The following is a 19,427-nucleotide window of genomic DNA, read 5'->3' as shown; positions in this document are numbered from 1 at the left end:
TCTCTAAAAACTTAAAATCTAAAAGCTCTTTTTTCTTTTTTTACGGACTGCCACAGGTGAGTTTTCGTTAATGGTTACCGCTTTATTTATTTATTTTTTACAAATAATTTTCAAATCTGTATACACATTTGAGTTATTGTCGCTCATATCTTATGATTTTATTCTCAGATTTAATTCTGAGTTATTGTTGTCACCAATATGATGATTTTATTTAGCATCTTTTATTATTTGGATAGTTATATAGAAAGAAATGCAGATCTCAAGAAGAAATTTGAAGGTAATTAGATCAGACTTGTAGAAAGACCATGAAGTTGAACAATAGCCATGAACAACTACCAAGTAGAGCAAGCGATCGTTGATGACACAAATATTATACTCTGTCAACTCGATCAGATACTTCAAATTAAAATTGTATTTTTTTAATTCTTTATATAAGTAATTTATTATTAGACTTCATATATAAAAATGTAGAAACATATTCACCTGTATCACATTTCTCTTAATAAAATTTCTAATTTAATTTCTTCTAAAAACAGTATCCTAATTCAATCCATAACCAAATCCCAAAAGCCCAATGTCAAGAGGCCGAACCAGAAAGCCCAGCCCATCACATAACGCCTCGCATACAGTACACAAAACAACTGCAATTTTTCAATTTTGAACGGAAAATCTCCTCTGTTTTCTCTCTTTACCTGCACAAACATTGCATGGAAACCCTTCAAAGCTTTATATCTCCAAAAACCCAATTCATGAACATGAACTTGAACTCACTCTTTTCAAGGCTCAAACACAAGCTCTCCTTGACCCCTTCTTTATATAACCTAAAACCCTTTTGTACAATGAATTATCTAACTCCATCTCTTTCTCTCAGAAGTAGCACTAGCAAGAGTAAAAGTACTGTTATTGCTTCAGCAGACAGTGTAATTCTCAAGGCTAATGTAGCTGAAGCAGCAAGACAATTGAAGGTGGACTGGTTGGAATCCCTTTCTTGCCCTCTTCCCGTTAGTCAAACCAGACTTTCTACTTTTGGAAATACGAGTTCCAATTGGGTCATTGGTATCGACCCGGATCTCTCTGGTGCTGTTGCTCTCTTGAAAATTGATGATTCCGGTTTCTCTGCTCAGGTAAATGGGTACATTCGAATACAGGCTTTTTCAAGTTTAATGGTTGTTTTTTTAACATTTCACCATTTCGTGTAATTGGAAATTAACCTAGTACTTTTTATGTGTATATGTTTTTTTTTATTATTGTTGGCATTTAACAAGCTAGAAAATTGTGGGATTTCTTTGATTGGAACATTTTTTTTTTTCCGAAAGTGTTGTTCCTGTGCTGAAATTGGTATAGTTGATTAGAAGAGATATTAGGAGCACATTGAATCTGAAGGTTAACTACTGTTTTTCTAAATGTTGACTCTTCACTATTATGGATTGTCAAACAAAGAAATATTTATGGCTGCATATTTTCTTTCTCGTGATTATCATTTAGCCTAAAATAGATATTGTTAAGCCTTCATTTTTCTTTGAATAGTTTGCCTTTTGTTAAGTAATGTTTTCCCCCCTCCAAGAAAATGACTATAGTTTGGCCCGTCAAGTTACATGGTTTCTGATTTTACCCTTGCAGGTATTTGATACCCCTTGCTTGAAAGTTTTGGTGGGCAAAAGAATTCGAAAGCGGTTAGATGCTAAATCTATTGTTGAGTTGCTTCGTAATTTTGATGCTCCAGTTGGTATGGCTGACTCTTTTGGAAAACTTCTGTTATTTCAAAAACTATTCGTCCTTGGTATTTCCGCAACTAGTCGGTTTGATTGTTTGGGTTTATCTTATTCTGAATTCTGGATTATCGGTTCATGATTAAATTTCAGTGTTGTTCATCTTCAATCGTGCAACAACAAGCATTTACATGGGTTTTTCAATGTTTCAAAGTACCTTGTTACCTCTTTTATCTATTTGTTTCTATCTGGCCACATTGTGAGGTAATTCTAATTCACTATCTATTGATTGTTACTAAGATTATCAATATCTCTTAGAGATCAATCAAGATGTGAGAGGTGGAGATGATATCATACATTAGAAAAGGATAAAGTGGGATGGAGAATGACACCACCATGACTCTTGTCTGAACTGAAGTGCATGCAGTTATAGACTCATAGTGAATAGTATTATTTAAGATAAAATCATTGTAGTATTTCAGCTTATTTTGTTACTTATAATAAACTTTCATGTATTTTCTGGTTAGTGTGTGAATTAAACTATCTGCTTCATGTCATATGGTTTTCCAGTTAACTTATTTGTACTTGTCCTTATTCCATTACTTGATTTTTTTGTGTTCATTGATAACATTTAATTACATATGGTTATGATACCTATTCATTCTTGAAAATTACACAATAATCATTCTTTTCTCGTTTCAGGAACCACTGCATACATTGAGCAATCAAGCCCATTTCCACAAGATGGGAAACAGGTTAGTGTGACATACTAATGCCAGACTTGCCAGTGATATGCTTTTTTCTACTTTTCTTTTCTGTTTTTTAGTGTTTCAAAAATCAATAATTAAAGTACAATTATAACAATGCCCAAAATTATGGGGATACGACTGTGATTACATGGTACGTGTTAAGAGATCACATACCTGTTGTACATGCATCTGAAGAATTGTTATCTACATCTTTGCCTTTTCTTATAAATAGTACTTCAACTCTCTAAATTGTCTTGAAAAAACATTCTTCCCTATCTTCCCTATAGCAAATCCTGTTTTATTAATGTCTGTGCTTCTCTGAGATAGCAATAGCTTGTTAGCTTGTTTAATGTGATTTCAGTTGATGCTGAAATGAGATTGGAAGTGGGAAAAGGCCTTGATTTTGAGATCGTTTTCTTATTCTTCTATGAAGGGATGGTGGAGTGGAGGATTTGGTTATGGATTATGGATTGGTACATTAGTGGCATCTGGTTTCTCTGTAGTTCCAGTACCATCTGTGACATGGAAGAAAAAATTTGAACTCTCTGGAAGCGGATATACCAAGGTTTGTGTATTTGTTGATTTATCTTATTTGTTTTTCTCACTAGTCACAAATGGTTACTGGACCCAAGAAACCTTTTCTATAGATTCTACTCTCAAGAACTGCATGGAAAATGTATTGTTTCTTGCATATTGTTTTAGTAAATTTTCAAGAATTCAGCTTTTTTATGATTGATGCTGGATTTTGACAGGATGATAGTCGAAGGGTTGCATCAACATTATTTCCATCATTGAGTTCTTCACTGAAGAGAAAAAAGGATCACGGTAAATTGTTGCTCCATAACTCCAATGTATCATCATGTTTAATAGATTACAGAGATTGTCATTCCTAGTCCTTCAACACACTTGCACCATTCCTTTTATATTTCATTAGACCTCAGAAAAAAAGTCCCCAGACTCTCATGCTGCATGATTTGGTAGCACTTGGATGGGCTGGATGCGGCCTTTTCAATGGAAGTTCCAATTTTCATAATTAAACTTACTCCTTGTATGATTTGTCTGTCGCATCCCTGAGTTTCAAAATATAATTGTCATGTGGATGTAAAAGCTGCAAAGTAAGAGAATCTTGGTCAGCTAATAACCTTCTAACCTCCATATTTGAAGTTGAAATTATAAAATCTTCATGCTTGCTAGCAGTGTCTAAACTTTCAACTTAATTGAGTATGCCTTAAACCAAGCATTGCATGAATCCTTCTCCATCTAGTTCTGTCTAGGACCATCTATTCTAGTATTAATTAAAATATTAAATCATTCTTTAGAGCTTGCACTCAGATCATTTTATGTCTAGCATTTCTCTTTTTTTTCTCTTGCCATATCAATCTTCCTGCTTTTCCAGACCAAAATTTCAACAGTTTTATGTTTGGTACTTGGATGTGGTCGAACCATCCTTGCAACCTTCCCTCAACTTGTCATCAAGATTCTCTCTGATTCTATCAACTTTCTCTCTCTGTTTCTCTCTCTCTTTCCTTCCTGGAAGACCTATATGACATTAGAAATGCAACGCAGCAACCCAACACCATCCAATTGTACTTTAACCTTCCTTTGTCCCTAGTGCATGTATGGTTCTTTTCAGTTCTACTGAGTTTGAAAAACTTCACAATACTCTGTATTTACAACTTTTGTTTAGCTCTAGTTCTGGTCTCATCTGTATCATCTCTACTCATTTTCTACACTTGCCTCTCTGCTTTCATTACGATATACTACTTATTATATTTTTATATTGCATGGGAGCTGAAATGGAAAGTGCGGAAACATGGAAACAGACATGGGGAAATGGTATTCTTAAAAATGTAGGAAACGAAACTGTGGAGGAAACGCGTAAACCATTAAAGATATAGGGTTATATTTATGAAATAAAAAACTAAATTATTATAAACCATTGAGATATTCAACAATTACTTAAGTCCAGTCAACATTTAATCATATTCAAAAGGGAAAAAAAAAACTTGTTTACAAGATCCAACTCATAAAGGTACATGTTTTCTGGATTTGTATGTATTTATGTATTATTTTAATTAGAAAAATGTATTGTGGAATATATTTATCACTAGCACTAGTTCTGAATGCTCTCTGTAAATTTAGACTGGATCCATTTTGATTGGCATTTGATTACTGCAGGAAGAGCTGAAGCTTTACTCATTGCTGCATATGGCAAAGGCCTAAAGTTGAACTCAGAAACCTCATGCACTTTAGAGGAACTGCCTTAAGATTTGGCAGATTGCTTGGCAACTCATGTCCTCTGGATGCATCTTGTCCCCATGCCACGTGCTAAACATTTGGGAGAAATAGAATGACTTGCGTAATGAAGAAGTACGAGAGCTGAAGGGATTTTTTGCTCGTGAGACCTTTTATGTCTATCAAATTCATGGAGATGGAGCCTCGGAAGAAGAAAAAAATGAGATGATTCTTGTAGACTAGGTCACAACTATTTAATGAATTGTACTGGGATTTTGGTTCCCATTATGGCTATCCACTCGATTGTTGTATTCGCAAAATTGTAGAATGATTATGGAAATTCTAATGAAAATCGACATTCTTGCTCCAGTGGATCATTGCGTTTTAGCTACGGCGTTCAACAAATTCTATTATGAAACTGGCAATTTAAGAGAAAATTTGAGCATACCAAATTACCAATTGTCTAACAGTAGAAATGTAAGAATCAAATATAGTTAACTAGCAAATTACAAGAAATGATAGCTACAATGGTCCACCCCATTTCTGGGTTACCAAAGTAATGCTTCATCAAAGGCCTCGATTATTTTCTGCATAAAGTGTATATGGTCCATAGACTGCCTGTTCCTTTCCTTATTCATTTCTGAAATTACTTTCAACGCTAATATCCAAGAAAGTCATCCATAAGCTCAAATTTTTACCATTGCCAAGTGCCATCTGTAAAAACATTTCCGAGCAGCTCATCTAGAGTTCCTGACCTTAACAATGTGACAAAGTTCTCCATTCTCCAAGGTGCTTCTAGCCCCACATCCTTCAGTATGAAACACATTTGATGTTCCTAATCAAGTAAAACCTCAAATATGAATCCTTCAAGATTACCAACAAGAGCCCGGGTCCCAGTAACCTCAGTAATCTGCATTCCATGCCGCGTTGCTTCTTTGATAACCAACGAATCCATGCTGCACAGAAAGAAAGATGAAATTGAAATGGTTCGGTTTGAAACGATGTTTTGCAATGAGTTTTTAAAGAGAAACCTAAGAGAAGAAATTAAAGAATGTTATACATTATATTAGACAAAACTGTAGCTTGAACTCAAGGGAGCTTTTGTAAGAAATTACACTACGATAGAAGACTTGCAAGTGATGAATAAAATTATACATGTATTAGAAGGATATTCAAAGTCGATATAACTGTAGATACCAAAAACAGTACATAAAAAGAAAAAAAAGAAATCGTCATATGTAACGATTGTATATAATAAGGCAATTCAAGAAACTCGGTCACAAACTAAGAACAGAGAATTAGGCTACTCACATCTTTGCTCGCAATACATAGGCTAGTATGAATTTGCATCGTCCTCCCTGAAAGCGAAGAAGCTGTTCCACAGTATCAAATAGTAACGGAACACTTGACTGCTGAAAGCTTACATGTTGTCAAGGGCATTTCATTTTTTAATCAATAGGTAAAATGACTGCATAGATACAAGAGAAATAAAATGCAACTAAAACCCATTTTGGAAAATATCATCGATCTTAGTTACCTTGTGGGGACACTTAAGGAGCTAATACATTATCAATTAAATCAACAATTTAATGAGATTATTTAAGGACCATTGCACAAGTAACAAGTATTCAAGCACAGTATCCAACCAGGTATCTGTGCTAAGTGTCAACTATAATGTGCTGTGCTAAATGAATGAACTCGGAAAGCAACAGTTTAGCATTCAAATAAGAAGTCCGACTCAAGGCGCTTCTTACTAATTGTATCTCAATACACCAAGCCATTGAGATTTAGTACATTATCAATGTGACAGCTTTTATTTCCAACATTCATTTGAACTAAATTTCTTCTTGCCACATTGAATATTTGGCATCTTCTGATTGATCAAATGGGTGAGGCAATAACTAGGAGTAGGTCTTTTGGCAAATTGAATATTTTCCATAAACAATCCTTTAGGTATTTTGGGTGATATTTTTGAGATATTTACGTCAATCTTGGTCCTAAAAGTACCCTAAATATAAACTTTGGCCACTTTCGGTTTTAACAAACAAGATGGGTGCTTCTGCCAAGATGCACCTGCAACAACTCAAAATGACTCTAGATAAAGACTAAGCAACAGTTGCTCGGTATAGAAAGCATATAAAAGTATAAAAATTCATTTTTCAAATTTGATTGCAAACTATGAAACATACAAGCAATTGATATAGGTGGTATTATCTCTAGCAGCTGATAATCAGGATATATATATCAGCTCCAAGAATCAGATCAAATCCTTCTGAATATCTCTGTAAAATTTGGTTTACTTGATCAGAATTTCCCCACTCTAACTTCTCTGCTGCTAATTCTGCATGTAAGATGCCAAAACGAAGACATCAGCTAGTCTGAACATGACTACCACTAAAGAGTTTATATCCCTCACCAGCAGAACAACTAAGGTCCACAGAAGTTGCATGAAGCTCTATATTTTTCTCGAGGATCTGAAAAGAAATTAAAGATGAAAATCATCAGAACATGAAAACGCTCAAGAAAGCAACTTCTATCATTTTAACTTTTAAATTTTAAAATAATGTTGCAACCTTGCCTTCAGCACTTCGTCATTGTGATCAGTTAACACAACATGGCGGCAAAACCTGCCACAGAGTATCCCAGTAACTCCTGCATTTGAGGAGATGTCAGTGATAGTTAGATCCGGGATTGGATTGAGGCTTATCATATTGATTTGCAAACAGTATGAAAATACATGAGAGAGTTATTACGGGATGTAACAAACACAGATACAAGTAACATTTCTCATAGATGGAGTCACTGATTTCCCAGCAGAAAAAAATGTAGAGAAGTAAGATTACTTCATTTATTGTTCACACAACCTTCCAAACCAAAAATACCACAGAAAAGATGAAGAACCAATTGAAGATAAGAAATCATCACGTCACCCATTGGTTTCATAAGGGATCAGATGGAATCTTTGTAATGGCTGAATGACAATCACTACCCAGTCTCAAGCTAACTCAAGTATCATTCTATCAGTCAAACCCAAACCAACCCCGAATGTGAATCTGTGCATGTGTCAACGCATGCACAGAATAAATAATGTCTAACGCAAATGGATTGAATTTCAAAATTCTACCCATCAATTGCAAGGCTTTTCTCAGTTGGTTTGTCTTAAAGCACTGATACTCAGGCAAGGACAAAATGAAGCCCCTGTTTTGTAAGCCATATGTTTGGTTTTCCAAATAAAATATTACCAAAAATTGATATACATAATTTACAAGAGAGGAAGATAGTAAAATCAAGAAATGAAATAGGCAAAGACTATTTCTCACCTACACCAGATCCTAACTCAATAACAGAACACCCTTGAAGCATCTCAGCATGTTTTGAGAGATAATCATTCAAAAGCATGGCACCAGGCCATACCAGTTGCCCTGTTAAGTCAAAATCAGCTGTCCCATAAAAAGTTAGCATACAATTCAAAATATTAACTTAATCGCATTAAAGAAAAAAAAAATTTGATCCATTAATGTCTAAGAATATATATAATTATAAGTAGCACCAACAAAGACAGAGAGACTTTCAAGCCATAAAGAATGCCAAGTCTTATGTTTTAGAGACCCAAAAAGTACACAAATGTCAAGGTTAAAAAAAAATGAAGGAATACCAAGTGAGATGCATGACATTGTTCAGAGAAATCGGTGACTCTATTCAATAATAAATAACAAGACCAGATAACTCTGTAGCATGCAATCTCGAATCATAGATGTGTGTTCTTCAATAATCTGCAATCATGAAAAATGCATGACCTCTCCAAAACTGATAAAATTTCTTGTTATCACGTCCATCTTCAAATCACTAAAAAAGTCCCAACCTTTGTTCCATAAAGCAGCTCAACTTTCATATATGACCAAATTGCCATCAATAACATACAATCACAAAATAGAATCATCACTTACTCTCACATTGTCATGCAATAAGATAATATCAAATAACTCTCACAAATTTTCTATTTTTATCTATTTCTACTACACTTCTACAGTTCTACCGTTATATATAGGCTAATACCAAAAACCAACAACAAATGGTTCTGAATCTGATGAGTGGTTTTTGTTTAGTTCACTGTATTGAATGATATTTCAGTGAAAAAGAACTCACTAGAAGCAGATTGGAGGCAAAAGAGCTCAAGTACATGAGACCCAAATGTAAAAGTGCTCAACTGGTAACTGTACAACAAGAAATGAGCAAACAAACATAAAACATGATTATCGTCAGATTGGAAAGGGAAAAATAAACAGAGAGAAAGAGAAGAAGATTAATTTGGAGAAAGAGTGTCTACTCGTTATTGATAAAAAATGATTCGTCTAAGCAAACAATTTCCTCTTCTTCCTGTTTCTTTTCTTCTCCGTTAACTGTTCTGCTTAACTCATTCGCAATCATCTTTTCCCCTTCTTGTCGATTTCGTCTGTTTGCTTGGTTTGCTACTTTTGGTTTTGTTCGAGTGTAAAATCAAAATTGGGAGGAATGGAAGCGGAGCATAAGGAAAGCTGCTTCTTTTTTTTTTTTCTTTTCTTTTCAAATTGAGCCTTTTTCTTCATTAATCCAAAATTGAGGCAATAATTTGAAGGCTAAATTACTATTTAGTCCCTGAGATATTATCAAATTTAATAACTCATCCTTTATTTTGGACAACCAATTATACTATCCCAAGTTTAGTGTCCATTATATTGAAAGGTCTCTCTATCCAACAAAAGGAGTCTTTAGTCATTAAAAAAAAAAAAGGGAAAATGATTATTACATCAATATATTGAAATACAACTAGTTCATAGTTGCTTTTCTAAAAATACTTTTTGAAATCTCAATATATTTATTCCATCGTAATATTTACTCCTTGCATTCAAATTTGTGGTAAAAAAATCATTTGTCAAAGAATAAAAGCATAGTCAAAAAGTTAGAAAATGAAATTTTCATCCAAAAATACCCTCAGCTTTATCCCTATTTCCATCTCAATTTTCATCTCTCATTTCCCAATCTCAAACTCTAAACTTGTACTGCTCATCTTCGCTTTCCATTTCTTCTTCATATCCCAACAATAGTAACACTGCAATTAGAATTTAAATCAACTCATAATTCCTTAAAACTAGAAGCTTTTTTCAGAAATCCTAATGGAATATACATATAGATGTGACTTTAAGCGTGACCCAGTTCACCATTTCAAGCTCATTTCGTGTTTCTCAAGCATGTCCTTCAAAATAAAAGTTGTTGTGTAAGAAAGAATTGCCACCAACATGGATATGAGTTTCAAAAAGTTTGAAATGAATTCAATTAACTCATCCTCCAGCATGGTCAAAATACTTTGTCCAGGCAGAGTCCTTCTTCTTTTTCGATTTTTCATGACCTTTCAAGTGCCATTTGATGAGGTGTCAGTCGACTTGGTTTCTGAGGATTCCTTACGGAAAAGTTTTCCCATGATTCTTTGTCATATTCTTGTTTCAATCTCTTTTTCCCTTTCCTCCCATTTTCATTTAACAAAGGTAGTTCATTTTTCTCTCTCCAAAAGTCTTATATATATATTTATTGTTATTTTTGTTAAGATTAATGTTATAATTGTTCTTTTTGTCATGATTAATACCATATATGCTTATCTAAATCTTGGATTTTGTTTTTCATTTAATTGTTAAATAAGGATAGTTGCTTTGGATGGTTAAATACACAGTTATAATGTGAGAAGAGATAATGAGAGGGTAATTTTTATCTTTTCAGAAAGCATTTAACGGAAAAAGTACCAAAATTAGATACAAACACCTAAAAAAGCAAGAATGGATAGTTGAAAAATATATATTATAAAGTATAATATATAAAAACAAATTTACCTTAATAGTTATATTATATTTTAACAACAAATGTTATTAAAAATTTTAATATTCATTAGTTAACCAATATCATCTATTTCTCACCCTCTTTTTTTTTGTAGATGACAGTATTATATTTGGTAAAGATTTGACGAGGGAAGCAGAGGTGATTGTTAAAATAATTTCTGATTGTGAACGTGCATCCAGGCAAAAAATGAACTTTAAAACATCAGAAATTGCTTTTAGTCAAAGTTCCTCTCCGGTGGTTCAACAATTTTTCAAGAACAAATTGGGGTTTAGACCTATCCAGTAGCACTCAAAATATTTGGGATTACCGGCTGTTATAGGAAGCAGTAAGAAACCGGTGTTCCAAGCATTTTGTAACAGCAAAGAAGCTGGGTTGAAAATAAAAGACCTTGTCAAAAGTTGGAAAAAAAATTCTTTTGAAAACAGTTGTACAAGCTATTCCAAACTATACCATGGTTGCTTCCTTTTTCCTTCTGAAATTTGCAAATTGAATCATAAATGGCTAAATTTTGGCGGGGACAAATCAATAATGAGAGAGATTCATTGGAAGTCATGGGATCAGCTAAGCATATCCAATTTTAAAAGAGGTGTGGGCTCTTGAGATGTAGCGAATCTTAACTTAGTTTTATTGGCTAAGCAATACTAAAGACTTATTGATGAACCCGACTCTATCTTAGCTCGATGCTTAAAAGCGAAATACTTCCCAAGGTGCTCTTTTTTCGAAGCAAGAAAAGGTTTTCAACCTAGCTACACTTGGACAAGTTTAATAGTAGCTCAGAGTGTGCTCGAGAAGGGTAGTAGATGGAGGGTTGGCAATGGTGAGATCATTAATATTTGGGGTGACAAATGGTTGGTGGATTTGAACAGTGTAAGAGTTCTCTCTATATCGTCCATTCTCAATTTTGATGCTAAGTTTAGTGAGCTTATTCTTAATTATCCTTCTAAGATGTGTTGTGGGGTCCCTCTGACATGTGGGACCCACACACATTTGAAAAGAAAAAAATATAAAACACGTTTTTTGTTTTGGTGGCAGTCAAAGAGAGACCGCCGAACAAAGAATAAAAAAAAAAAAAAGCACGTTCATTTTATTATTCAAAGGACGATATCAAAGAAAGAAAGAAAAAAAGGAAAAGTGGACGCTGCGTCCCTTTCTCCTTTCTCCTATAAAAAGGAGAAGGTTTTCCTTCATTAATGTGTACAAAAACAAAATATATAGAATATGAATATACTATTGAGTGTAGAAAGTTTTAGGAAAGGGTTCCTAAAATTGGGAAAGAGAGAAAATAGTGAGGATTGAAATTTTGGGGTGTTTTTGTTAAACACTTAGAGTACCACTATTTTTGTAATCTCTTTTGTACCTACTATTTTTAGTAGAAGAATTATTCGGAGTTTTTGTCCCGTGGACGTAGCCCATAACAGTTGAAGGGTGAACCACGTAAATCTCGGTATTCTTATTTTTTCATCTGGCATTTACGGTAATCATTTAATTTTTACTGTGATTATTATTTCTGGTGGATTCGATCGTCAATATTCAATATTTAATTATTAGAGGTATATGTGGTAATAGTAATTTTATTTTACTTTTACCACCGGTATTTTTTCGCGGGCCCCACTCGAGATCAGTTATAATCCTAACAAGATGGAATTTAATTAGACCTTATATGTTTTGTTTTTTCTCACAGGGAAGTAAGAATGATAAGTTCTATACATCTTAGTTTAGGAAAAAGGAATGATAAGTTGATATGGAATTTTTTAAAGGATGGTCATTACTCAGTTAAAAACGATTACCACCTCTTTCATGATCAAACTAATCTCTTATTTATCCATCTTCTTCTTCTCCAAAAGGCCCATCCTTTTGGAGAAAGTCATGGCATCAAAACATTCCCTCAAAGTGAAACACTTCAGTCTTCACTTATAGAGTTTGTACTAGACAACTTCCTGTTTTGAATGAATTCATTAGAAGAGGTATGGTAGTTCTGTTTTGAATGAATTCATTAGAAGAGGTATGGTAGTTGTCCCCATTTGTGAGACTTGTGGAGTAGTTGAAACTATTTTACATGTTCTCAAAGGTTGCAAATTTGCTCGAAAAGCCTGGCTTCTCAGTCCTTTGTGTATTGACACAGTTGTTGTCTTGATAAGCTATTATATATGATGAATGATTTAATATCTTATCCTCTTCTTTTACTAATGAACAACTTAAGGTTTTCTCAATGGTGTCATGGTCCATCTAGTATGCTCGCAATCAAGCCAAGTTCCAGCAAATTCGACTTGACAAGACTCAGATTGTGAAGCTCTTATTTGTTGCATGATTATCAAGCAGTGAACGGTGGCAGTGATGGGGAAATATTGCAGCTCAAGGCTAGTTCTTAAGACCCCCGCCATTTCATTTTATAATTAAATATTGTTGTGGCGGTGCCCATTCAAGTGGAACCCAAATTTAAAAATTAAAAAAAAAAAGAGAAGAAAAGAAAACGTGGTAGGTCCCTCCGACATGTGGGATCCACACAACTTGAAAATAAATGAAGAAAAGAAAATTTTTTCGGTGAATCTCAATTTGTTTTTCGCACGCGTCCACTTCTCCTATAAATAGGAGTTAATTCACTTCATCAAAATACACAAGCAGAGTAAAAGAAAAGAAAAGAGATTTAGAGAGTTTTAGTTTTAGAAAGGGTTCTAAAACTAGGGTAGAGAAAATAGTGAGATAATGTGGTGTTTTTGGGAAACATTTTTGAGTGCTACTATTTCTGTATTACTCTATTTGTAAGCCTACTATTTTTAATAGCGGAAGAAATATTCGGCATTTGTCCCGTGGACGTAGCCCTAAACAGTTAAGGGTGAACCATGTAAATATCTGTGTGTCATATTTCTATTTTTCCGCTGTGTTATTATTCTCGTAATTTTATTGCCGAGACCCTAATAAATATTGATGCATCTATTAGAGAAGGTTGGGGCTGTAGTTTTGATTTCATGATCAGAAATAGCTCGGGGTATGGTAATAACATCTAGGTCAAAACGGGAAGCTCTCATCATATCATTGGCCTTCGATTTGATCATCTTAGAAACTGATATGTTATAAGACTGGTTGATATCCTTTCTCTTTCAATTGTATTCATGTTCATTGAGAGCTATTGTCATAATATCTTAAATGAAGCTATTTGGATAGAGGAGGTTTCTCCTATTGTTTTTTTTTTTTTTAGTATTGATGGGAGCGCGATTCAAATTTGAATCTGTTATCAAGTTGTATATGCATTTATCACTAGACTATTTCTTGATGTGCGTTTCTCCTATTGTTTTACCTTTTGTTAATGTTAACATTCTTAGTATTTCTTAATGAAAGTCATTCTTTATTCCTAAAAAATAAATAAATAAAAATTGCTATTATATCAGCATAATCATTTTAATAAACCGAACTCAAGAGCTATATAATCATTTAATAATTAAAATTTTATTCAAAGACTAAGCATTCAGACCTTATTGAAAAAATTAAAGAAAACATCAATGCAAGAAATTTTTTTTTTTTTTTTTATAAATATCTAGCCGCTATCTTTGTAAAACATGGCAAAATGCAAATGCAAGTGCAAGCTAGGGTGGGCTTAATTGTATAATGTTGTTAGTGGATGGATAAATTGTTGTTGTATCTACTCAAAAATTAAATACAACAAAGCTAAAAACTTCAAAATTTATGCAAAGATTAAAAAAAAAAAAAAAAACTTCAAACTTTAAATTGAACTCCCCTAGGGCTTGAATTTGAAATTGTTCTCAATCACGAGCCATCATAAAAGATAGGAGAGGAGGGAAAAATCATCACGTCAGCTGTGATGGCATCTCAATTTAAAGGGTGAACAAAAATAACTTAAAAGCACTCCAACTTCGTTTGTATAGCCATAAAAATACTCCAACTTCATTTGCTTAGCGGTAATGTACTCCAACTGTATTGCCACTTGATTTTTATATTCTCTCTTTCTATTTTGTTTGTATGGTTTGACAAAACACGCATACTAAAAATTTAGTTCACAAAAATTATTTTGTCATTTTTTTATTTTTAACTCATTAAGATAATAATAAAAGCTTTATTTAATGAACAATTATAAAGATTATTATGGGAAAAAACCATTTAAATATACAAATTTAGAAACTTTGCAAATAGTTTGGAACATCCCAAAAAGAAAGAACAACAAATGTAATGGGATGGATAGAGTTTTTTTTTTTTTTTTTTTTTTTTTTACAGAAAATCTCTCTCTTCTATAGGAGTGAGCATTTAGTTAACCAAACTGAATTAGCTCAGTTTTAATTTATTTGAATATGTTTTTATGGTATCCAAATCCGAATCAAATGGTATACTAACATATTCAAACCGAAATAAACTGGTTTCAATTGGTTTGATTTAGACTTGGTGATTCCAAACCAATTTAGTTATTTTAGATTTAAAATAAATTTAATTAATTATATATAGTAACCGAACCAATAAATAAAAACCTAATAATTTATATATGAAATCGATCAATTACCGAATTTCTGAAATAACTATTAAAACCTACGTAATTAAATTGGTTTGAATCAGTTTTCAGTTAGAAATTGTGAATTGGTCGGTTCTACTCCTCTCGACCTCAAATTTGTCTCTGTCTCTCTCACCTCTTCTTTATCTCTCTCATTCTTTCATGGACCATGACAAAGGCCTTGGTTTGTTACTAGTCGAGCCCAGCCCAATTGGCAATACCAGTTGGAATTGTAGCATAAAAGGCTTACCGGAAAAGATGGGAAGCAAAATCGAGGCATGACAAAGAAGAGCATTACAGAACAATCCCAAAGCAAAAAAAATCTTCCTTTTATTTATTTTTTCCCCTTGTCTTCTTTAATCTTTTTATCATTGCCTGCGCTAATGGCTAAATATGCCACTGTTTCACTCTTTTCCATGTCCTCTCTTTTCTTCTTTTCAGGGAAAAAACTCAAAGTAAAATCTTTAGATTCTAATGTCAAAACTTAAAGCATGACATGATTGCTCAATACCCTCCTCTTCCACTTACATTCTCTGAATCACCATTTCCCTTTGTTCCTTTCTTGTGAGTTCATAGAAAAGAATACTCCCATTACACTAATTTCAGTAGTGTTATTAATTTTAGAAATTAATAATCAAATTTTTTACTAGCTAGATTATAGAATATTTTCTTTTTCTTTTTCTGTTTTCCTTTTTATCAGAAAAGAGGATGGAATGTCAAAAACATATATAGAAGCCAAGAGATAAGAGCATAGTTGTTCATAAGAAATTACCTTTCTTTTTCACTTTACATGTAAAAGAATATTAATGCTTCTACTTGAAAAGCAATTGTTTTACTTTTTACAAGTTACTTGTATTAATATGCAACCTAGCTAATAATGCTTTTTGATACAAAAGATTTTTAGCCTATAGCCAAAACTCTCTCTCTCACACCCTATATGTAAAACTATTTTCAAATGCTCTAATACATAATTTGATTATGATTCAATGCAGAGTTATGATTAGATCTCTGCAAAATTCAAGGAGCTATAAGGGGAATCGGTCAATGTTTATGGTCAAATTTATATATTGAGCTATTTTTAAATGAATGAATAAAATTATATAAATGTAAATATATGATACGTCATGTTCATTCGCCTTTTAACATTTACTTGAACCTGAATGATTTAAGTATTGGATCTAAAATTTTTTTCTAGGTCAATATTAGAAAAAGTAATAAATTACGTTTAATGAGATTAATTGACCTCTCATTCGCTACACGAAGTCTCCACTGGGTTAAATGTTTGCCGTTGATTTTTGTTGATAATTTTATTTTATTTTATTTTAAGGAAACTAAAAGTTTTTTCTTTTTTAGAAAGAAATGAAAAATAAAGTAATTATCATATAAAATGGGATTGTATAAAAGTGATTATCATATTATTATATATAATATTTTTAAATTTTTGAAACAAGGGTATTTTATGACTATTTATTGAAAAAGAAAGAATAAAATATAGATAATTTTTAAGAAATCTCTTTGATTTATAGTGTATGGGTAGACTAATACATCAAATATAGGCAAGTCTTATCTTATAAACAAACCTTCCATTTCTAAATTTGCTAACTTAATATCGAATTCACAATATTTTTGCATGCTTATTCTAATTAATTACTTATTTATGTAATCAATTAATTAAAAAAAGAAAATATTTAAAGGAGATAAAAAAAAAAAAAGAGAATAGAGATGAACATAAAATCTCCATTAGCTGGCTATATAACTATTTCTAGAAAATATAACAAAAGAGAGACATATCATGAAGTAGCTTATAATTGCCTCCAATATTAAACTTGAGCCACTTATCTACAAAAAGCTTTTCTTCTGATACAATCTTAACCAAAAACAACTGGCAGCCTACAATAAAATAGATGGAAGAAGCTTTAATGATCAAGGTAGCTAGAAGAAGAGACCCCACCATAAAATACTATGCACTAAATCAATTCTTGTTGATGACCAATCACTTCTTGATGCACCCTCTTCTTTCCACTTAGAGAAACTCCAAAAAGCTTTATATTTGATTCCTCATTTAAATTACTACTAATTGAAGATTTATTGTTATTATTATTATTTTTAACAGAACCCAATAATTCAACAATCTTTGGAGAAGTTGCATTGTAATTAGTAATCTTTTGCTCATAATTAGGCGTTGTAGGCTTTACATGGTTTTGAATGAAATAGATAATGTCATTATAAAGGGTTTTCATATGAGAAAGTTCTGATAAAAGCATGTAGTTTTTTCTTCTAAGTCTCTGGTTATCTTCTGATAGAGCAGTTAAGATGTCATTTGTAGGTTTTGGAGGACATAGAAAGGAAGAATCAAGATTGTTCCAACCAAAATTTTCTTGATCTTGTTGGAGAATTTGAGGTAATGATGATGATTGGTTATCATGGAAATGTTGTTGTTGGTGATGGGTTTGTGATGTTTTTCTCCTGTGGATTTCTGACAGTAAGTGTTTTGCCCCTTTTCTAAAGTACTCATTTGCAAACTCCCATCTATCTGCAACTACTTTCTTGAATCCCTGCAATATATTAAATTACATTTTCAAGATTAGAGAGAAACTTGTTAAAAATTAATAATTAGGGTTCCCAAGAACTAGAAAATGTTTTTATGGAAGAAATTAGTAAAACAAACAATTAAAAAGTATGAACTTCCTTACCTCCTAGCCTAAAAAGTTCAGAATCCAAACCTTGATAATCTTTTCCAAATATCAAGAATTTATTGTATAATACCAAAAAAAAAAAGAAATTTAAAAAGAATTTCTTGGAAGACAAAAAAACCCAAGTGAACGTATATTTCATAATATATATGTATGCAAGAAGTACTCCTTAAACAACTTTTTACATAGGATACATAAATAAACGTACTTTAACAAGAACTATACACTTACTATTAAGTAAATATTCAACCAAATATAATTTACCATTCAAGAACTAATTTAGTTCAGCTCAGCAAAAATATAATCAAATATGTCTAAACAAAATGAGGACATACAAACATACTGATGAAGAAATACAAAAGTATATGTGTAAAGAAATTTTGAGAGAAAATGTATAGTAATGGAAGTAATTAAAGAGATCTAAATGAGAGCTATATATATACAGAGCGAAAGAAAGAGAGAGGGAGAGGGGAGGGAGATGACATACATAGGTATTAAGTTGCCTAACAAAGCTTGAGAAATTGTTGTGCTTGAAGTAATTAGGAAGAAGATCTCTAGAAAACTCAGGAGGTCTCCAAACAACAAAGGAAGTTTGATCATCACCCCAAGAAACAATATGATCAGTAAGAGGATCATCAACTAATTGATATGTCTTTGTTAAAAAAGGAGCAGGAACTGCTTTTTGTGATTCTACACAGAAAACCATCTCTTCGATGCTACTGTTACTTGATCTCTCCAATATAAATGCCATTACTACCCACTGGTTCTACTGCTGCTAGAGGTATCAAGAACACTACTACTACTTGAAATGGAACATTCACTTCATCTCCTCTCTGTTTTTAAAGCAAAATATTAACTCTTCTCTCTCTCTCTCTCTCTCTCTCATTATAATTTTCTAGCTTTATGAAGCAGAAACATATGACCGTGTCACTAAAATAAAAGCTATCGCTAATCTTTTTTTATTACCTCTTTCTTTCTCTCACTGTAGTTTCTAACTTTAAGAAGCATATGACTATGTCAGTAGATTAATTAATATTTATATGTATAATATTTTTTTTCTAGAATTTTATATTATTCTATGTATAAAATAATAAGATCCAATGAGCTATTTATTAGATATTGATTGTTCCCTTGGATGCAGTATGTATGTATGGTGGAATATGCATCTTTAACTCTCATATTCTACTTTGTGGAATATCCAATGGCCTCTCGTGTGTGTGTGTATATACTCTTTTAAATATCTTTTTAAAATTTTAGTAATTTATGAGTTTAATCAAACATTTAAGTGTTATTAATTTTTAAATATATTTCACAATTATGTCTTAGTAATAATTATTTTAAAAATTGAATTAAAATTTAAATTCAAACGTATTAATCTAAAGTGTTCCAAGGTTATAAAATTAAGTTGAATTAAGTATTTTGTGTATCAATTGCTCATAATATATTTTCTTTTATATTTTTTTTTCTTGTCTCCTATTCGTCTTTTCTCTTTTTTTTTATTTATTTATCATTTATCTTTTATATTTTCTCCTGTAACCTGTTATTTTTTTTTATTCCACATTTTTAAGCAATATAGTCTTTATTCAAAAATATAATAAGACTTAGACAATATTTCTCCTCTTGAGTTAACTTTTGAAAAATGAGTTAGACCCACCCGGTCTATTTTATTAATTAAAAT

The 19,427-nt window shown here is 32.2% G+C and overlaps 3 protein-coding genes across 3 annotated transcripts; 1 reads left to right on the top strand and 2 right to left on the bottom strand.

Annotated features, from left to right (window-relative positions):
* The first annotated feature begins 663 nt into the window (after nucleotides 1-663).
* Nucleotides 664-5,062, top strand: LOC105628954 (MutS2). Its single transcript, XM_037636102.2, has 6 exons — nucleotides 664-1,124; nucleotides 1,621-1,726; nucleotides 2,412-2,464; nucleotides 2,892-3,023; nucleotides 3,211-3,283; nucleotides 4,637-5,062. The coding sequence occupies exons 1-6, from the start codon at nucleotides 708-710 to the stop codon at nucleotides 4,723-4,725; spliced, it is 870 nt and encodes a 289-aa protein (XP_037492030.1). The 5' UTR covers nucleotides 664-707; the 3' UTR covers nucleotides 4,726-5,062.
* Nucleotides 5,063-5,118: 56 nt separating this feature from the next.
* Nucleotides 5,119-9,264, bottom strand: LOC105628953 (Putative methyltransferase family protein). The gene is made up of 8 exons (XM_012210449.4): nucleotides 9,021-9,264; nucleotides 8,840-8,907; nucleotides 8,014-8,133; nucleotides 7,272-7,345; nucleotides 7,110-7,167; nucleotides 6,933-7,034; nucleotides 6,005-6,113; nucleotides 5,119-5,649 (listed from the first exon to the last, which is right to left on the bottom strand). Exons 1-8 carry the CDS (start codon nucleotides 9,119-9,121, stop codon nucleotides 5,529-5,531), a joined length of 753 nt encoding a protein of 250 aa, XP_012065839.1. The 5' UTR covers nucleotides 9,122-9,264; the 3' UTR covers nucleotides 5,119-5,528.
* Nucleotides 9,265-16,773: 7,509 nt separating this feature from the next.
* On the bottom strand, nucleotides 16,774-18,707 carry LOC105628952 (heat stress transcription factor B-4). The gene is made up of 2 exons (XM_012210447.4): nucleotides 18,237-18,707; nucleotides 16,774-17,611 (listed from the first exon to the last, which is right to left on the bottom strand). Exons 1-2 carry the CDS (start codon nucleotides 18,498-18,500, stop codon nucleotides 17,024-17,026), a joined length of 852 nt encoding a protein of 283 aa, XP_012065837.1. The 5' UTR covers nucleotides 18,501-18,707; the 3' UTR covers nucleotides 16,774-17,023.
* Nucleotides 18,708-19,427: the final 720 nt, after the last annotated feature.

Source organism: Jatropha curcas, chromosome 5 (genome assembly GCF_041381405.1).
Source record: "Jatropha curcas cultivar XTBG-Jc1 chromosome 5, XTBG_Jcur_1.0, whole genome shotgun sequence".
NCBI lineage: Eukaryota > Viridiplantae > Streptophyta > Magnoliopsida > Malpighiales > Euphorbiaceae > Jatropha > Jatropha curcas.
Note: the sequence above shows the minus strand (reverse complement) of the source record. Positions and strands in the feature narration are given on the sequence as shown.

Excerpts from the sequence above, each read along its gene's own strand:
- LOC105628954 (XM_037636102.2), top strand. The coding sequence starts at position 708 with ATGGAAACCCTTCAAAGCTTTATATCTCCAAAAACCCAATTCATGAAC. Across the intron at positions 1,727-2,411 it reads TAATTTTGATGCTCCAGTTG|GAACCACTGCATACATTGAG; the intron begins GTATGGCTGACT and ends TTCTCGTTTCAG. Across the intron at positions 3,284-4,636 it reads GAAGAGAAAAAAGGATCACG|GAAGAGCTGAAGCTTTACTC; the intron begins GTAAATTGTTGC and ends TGATTACTGCAG.
- LOC105628952 (XM_012210447.4), bottom strand. The coding sequence starts at position 18,500 with ATGGCATTTATATTGGAGAGATCAAGTAACAGTAGCATCGAAGAGATG. Across the intron at positions 17,612-18,236 it reads TTAGGCAACTTAATACCTAT|GGATTCAAGAAAGTAGTTGC; the intron begins GTATGTCATCTC and ends AATATATTGCAG.
- LOC105628953 (XM_012210449.4), bottom strand. The coding sequence starts at position 9,121 with ATGATTGCGAATGAGTTAAGCAGAACAGTTAACGGAGAAGAAAAGAAA. Across the intron at positions 8,908-9,020 it reads TCATTTTTTATCAATAACGA|TTACCAGTTGAGCACTTTTA; the intron begins GTAGACACTCTT and ends CTTGTTGTACAG. Across the intron at positions 7,346-8,013 it reads TGAGTTAGGATCTGGTGTAG|GAGTTACTGGGATACTCTGT; the intron begins GTGAGAAATAGT and ends CCTCAAATGCAG.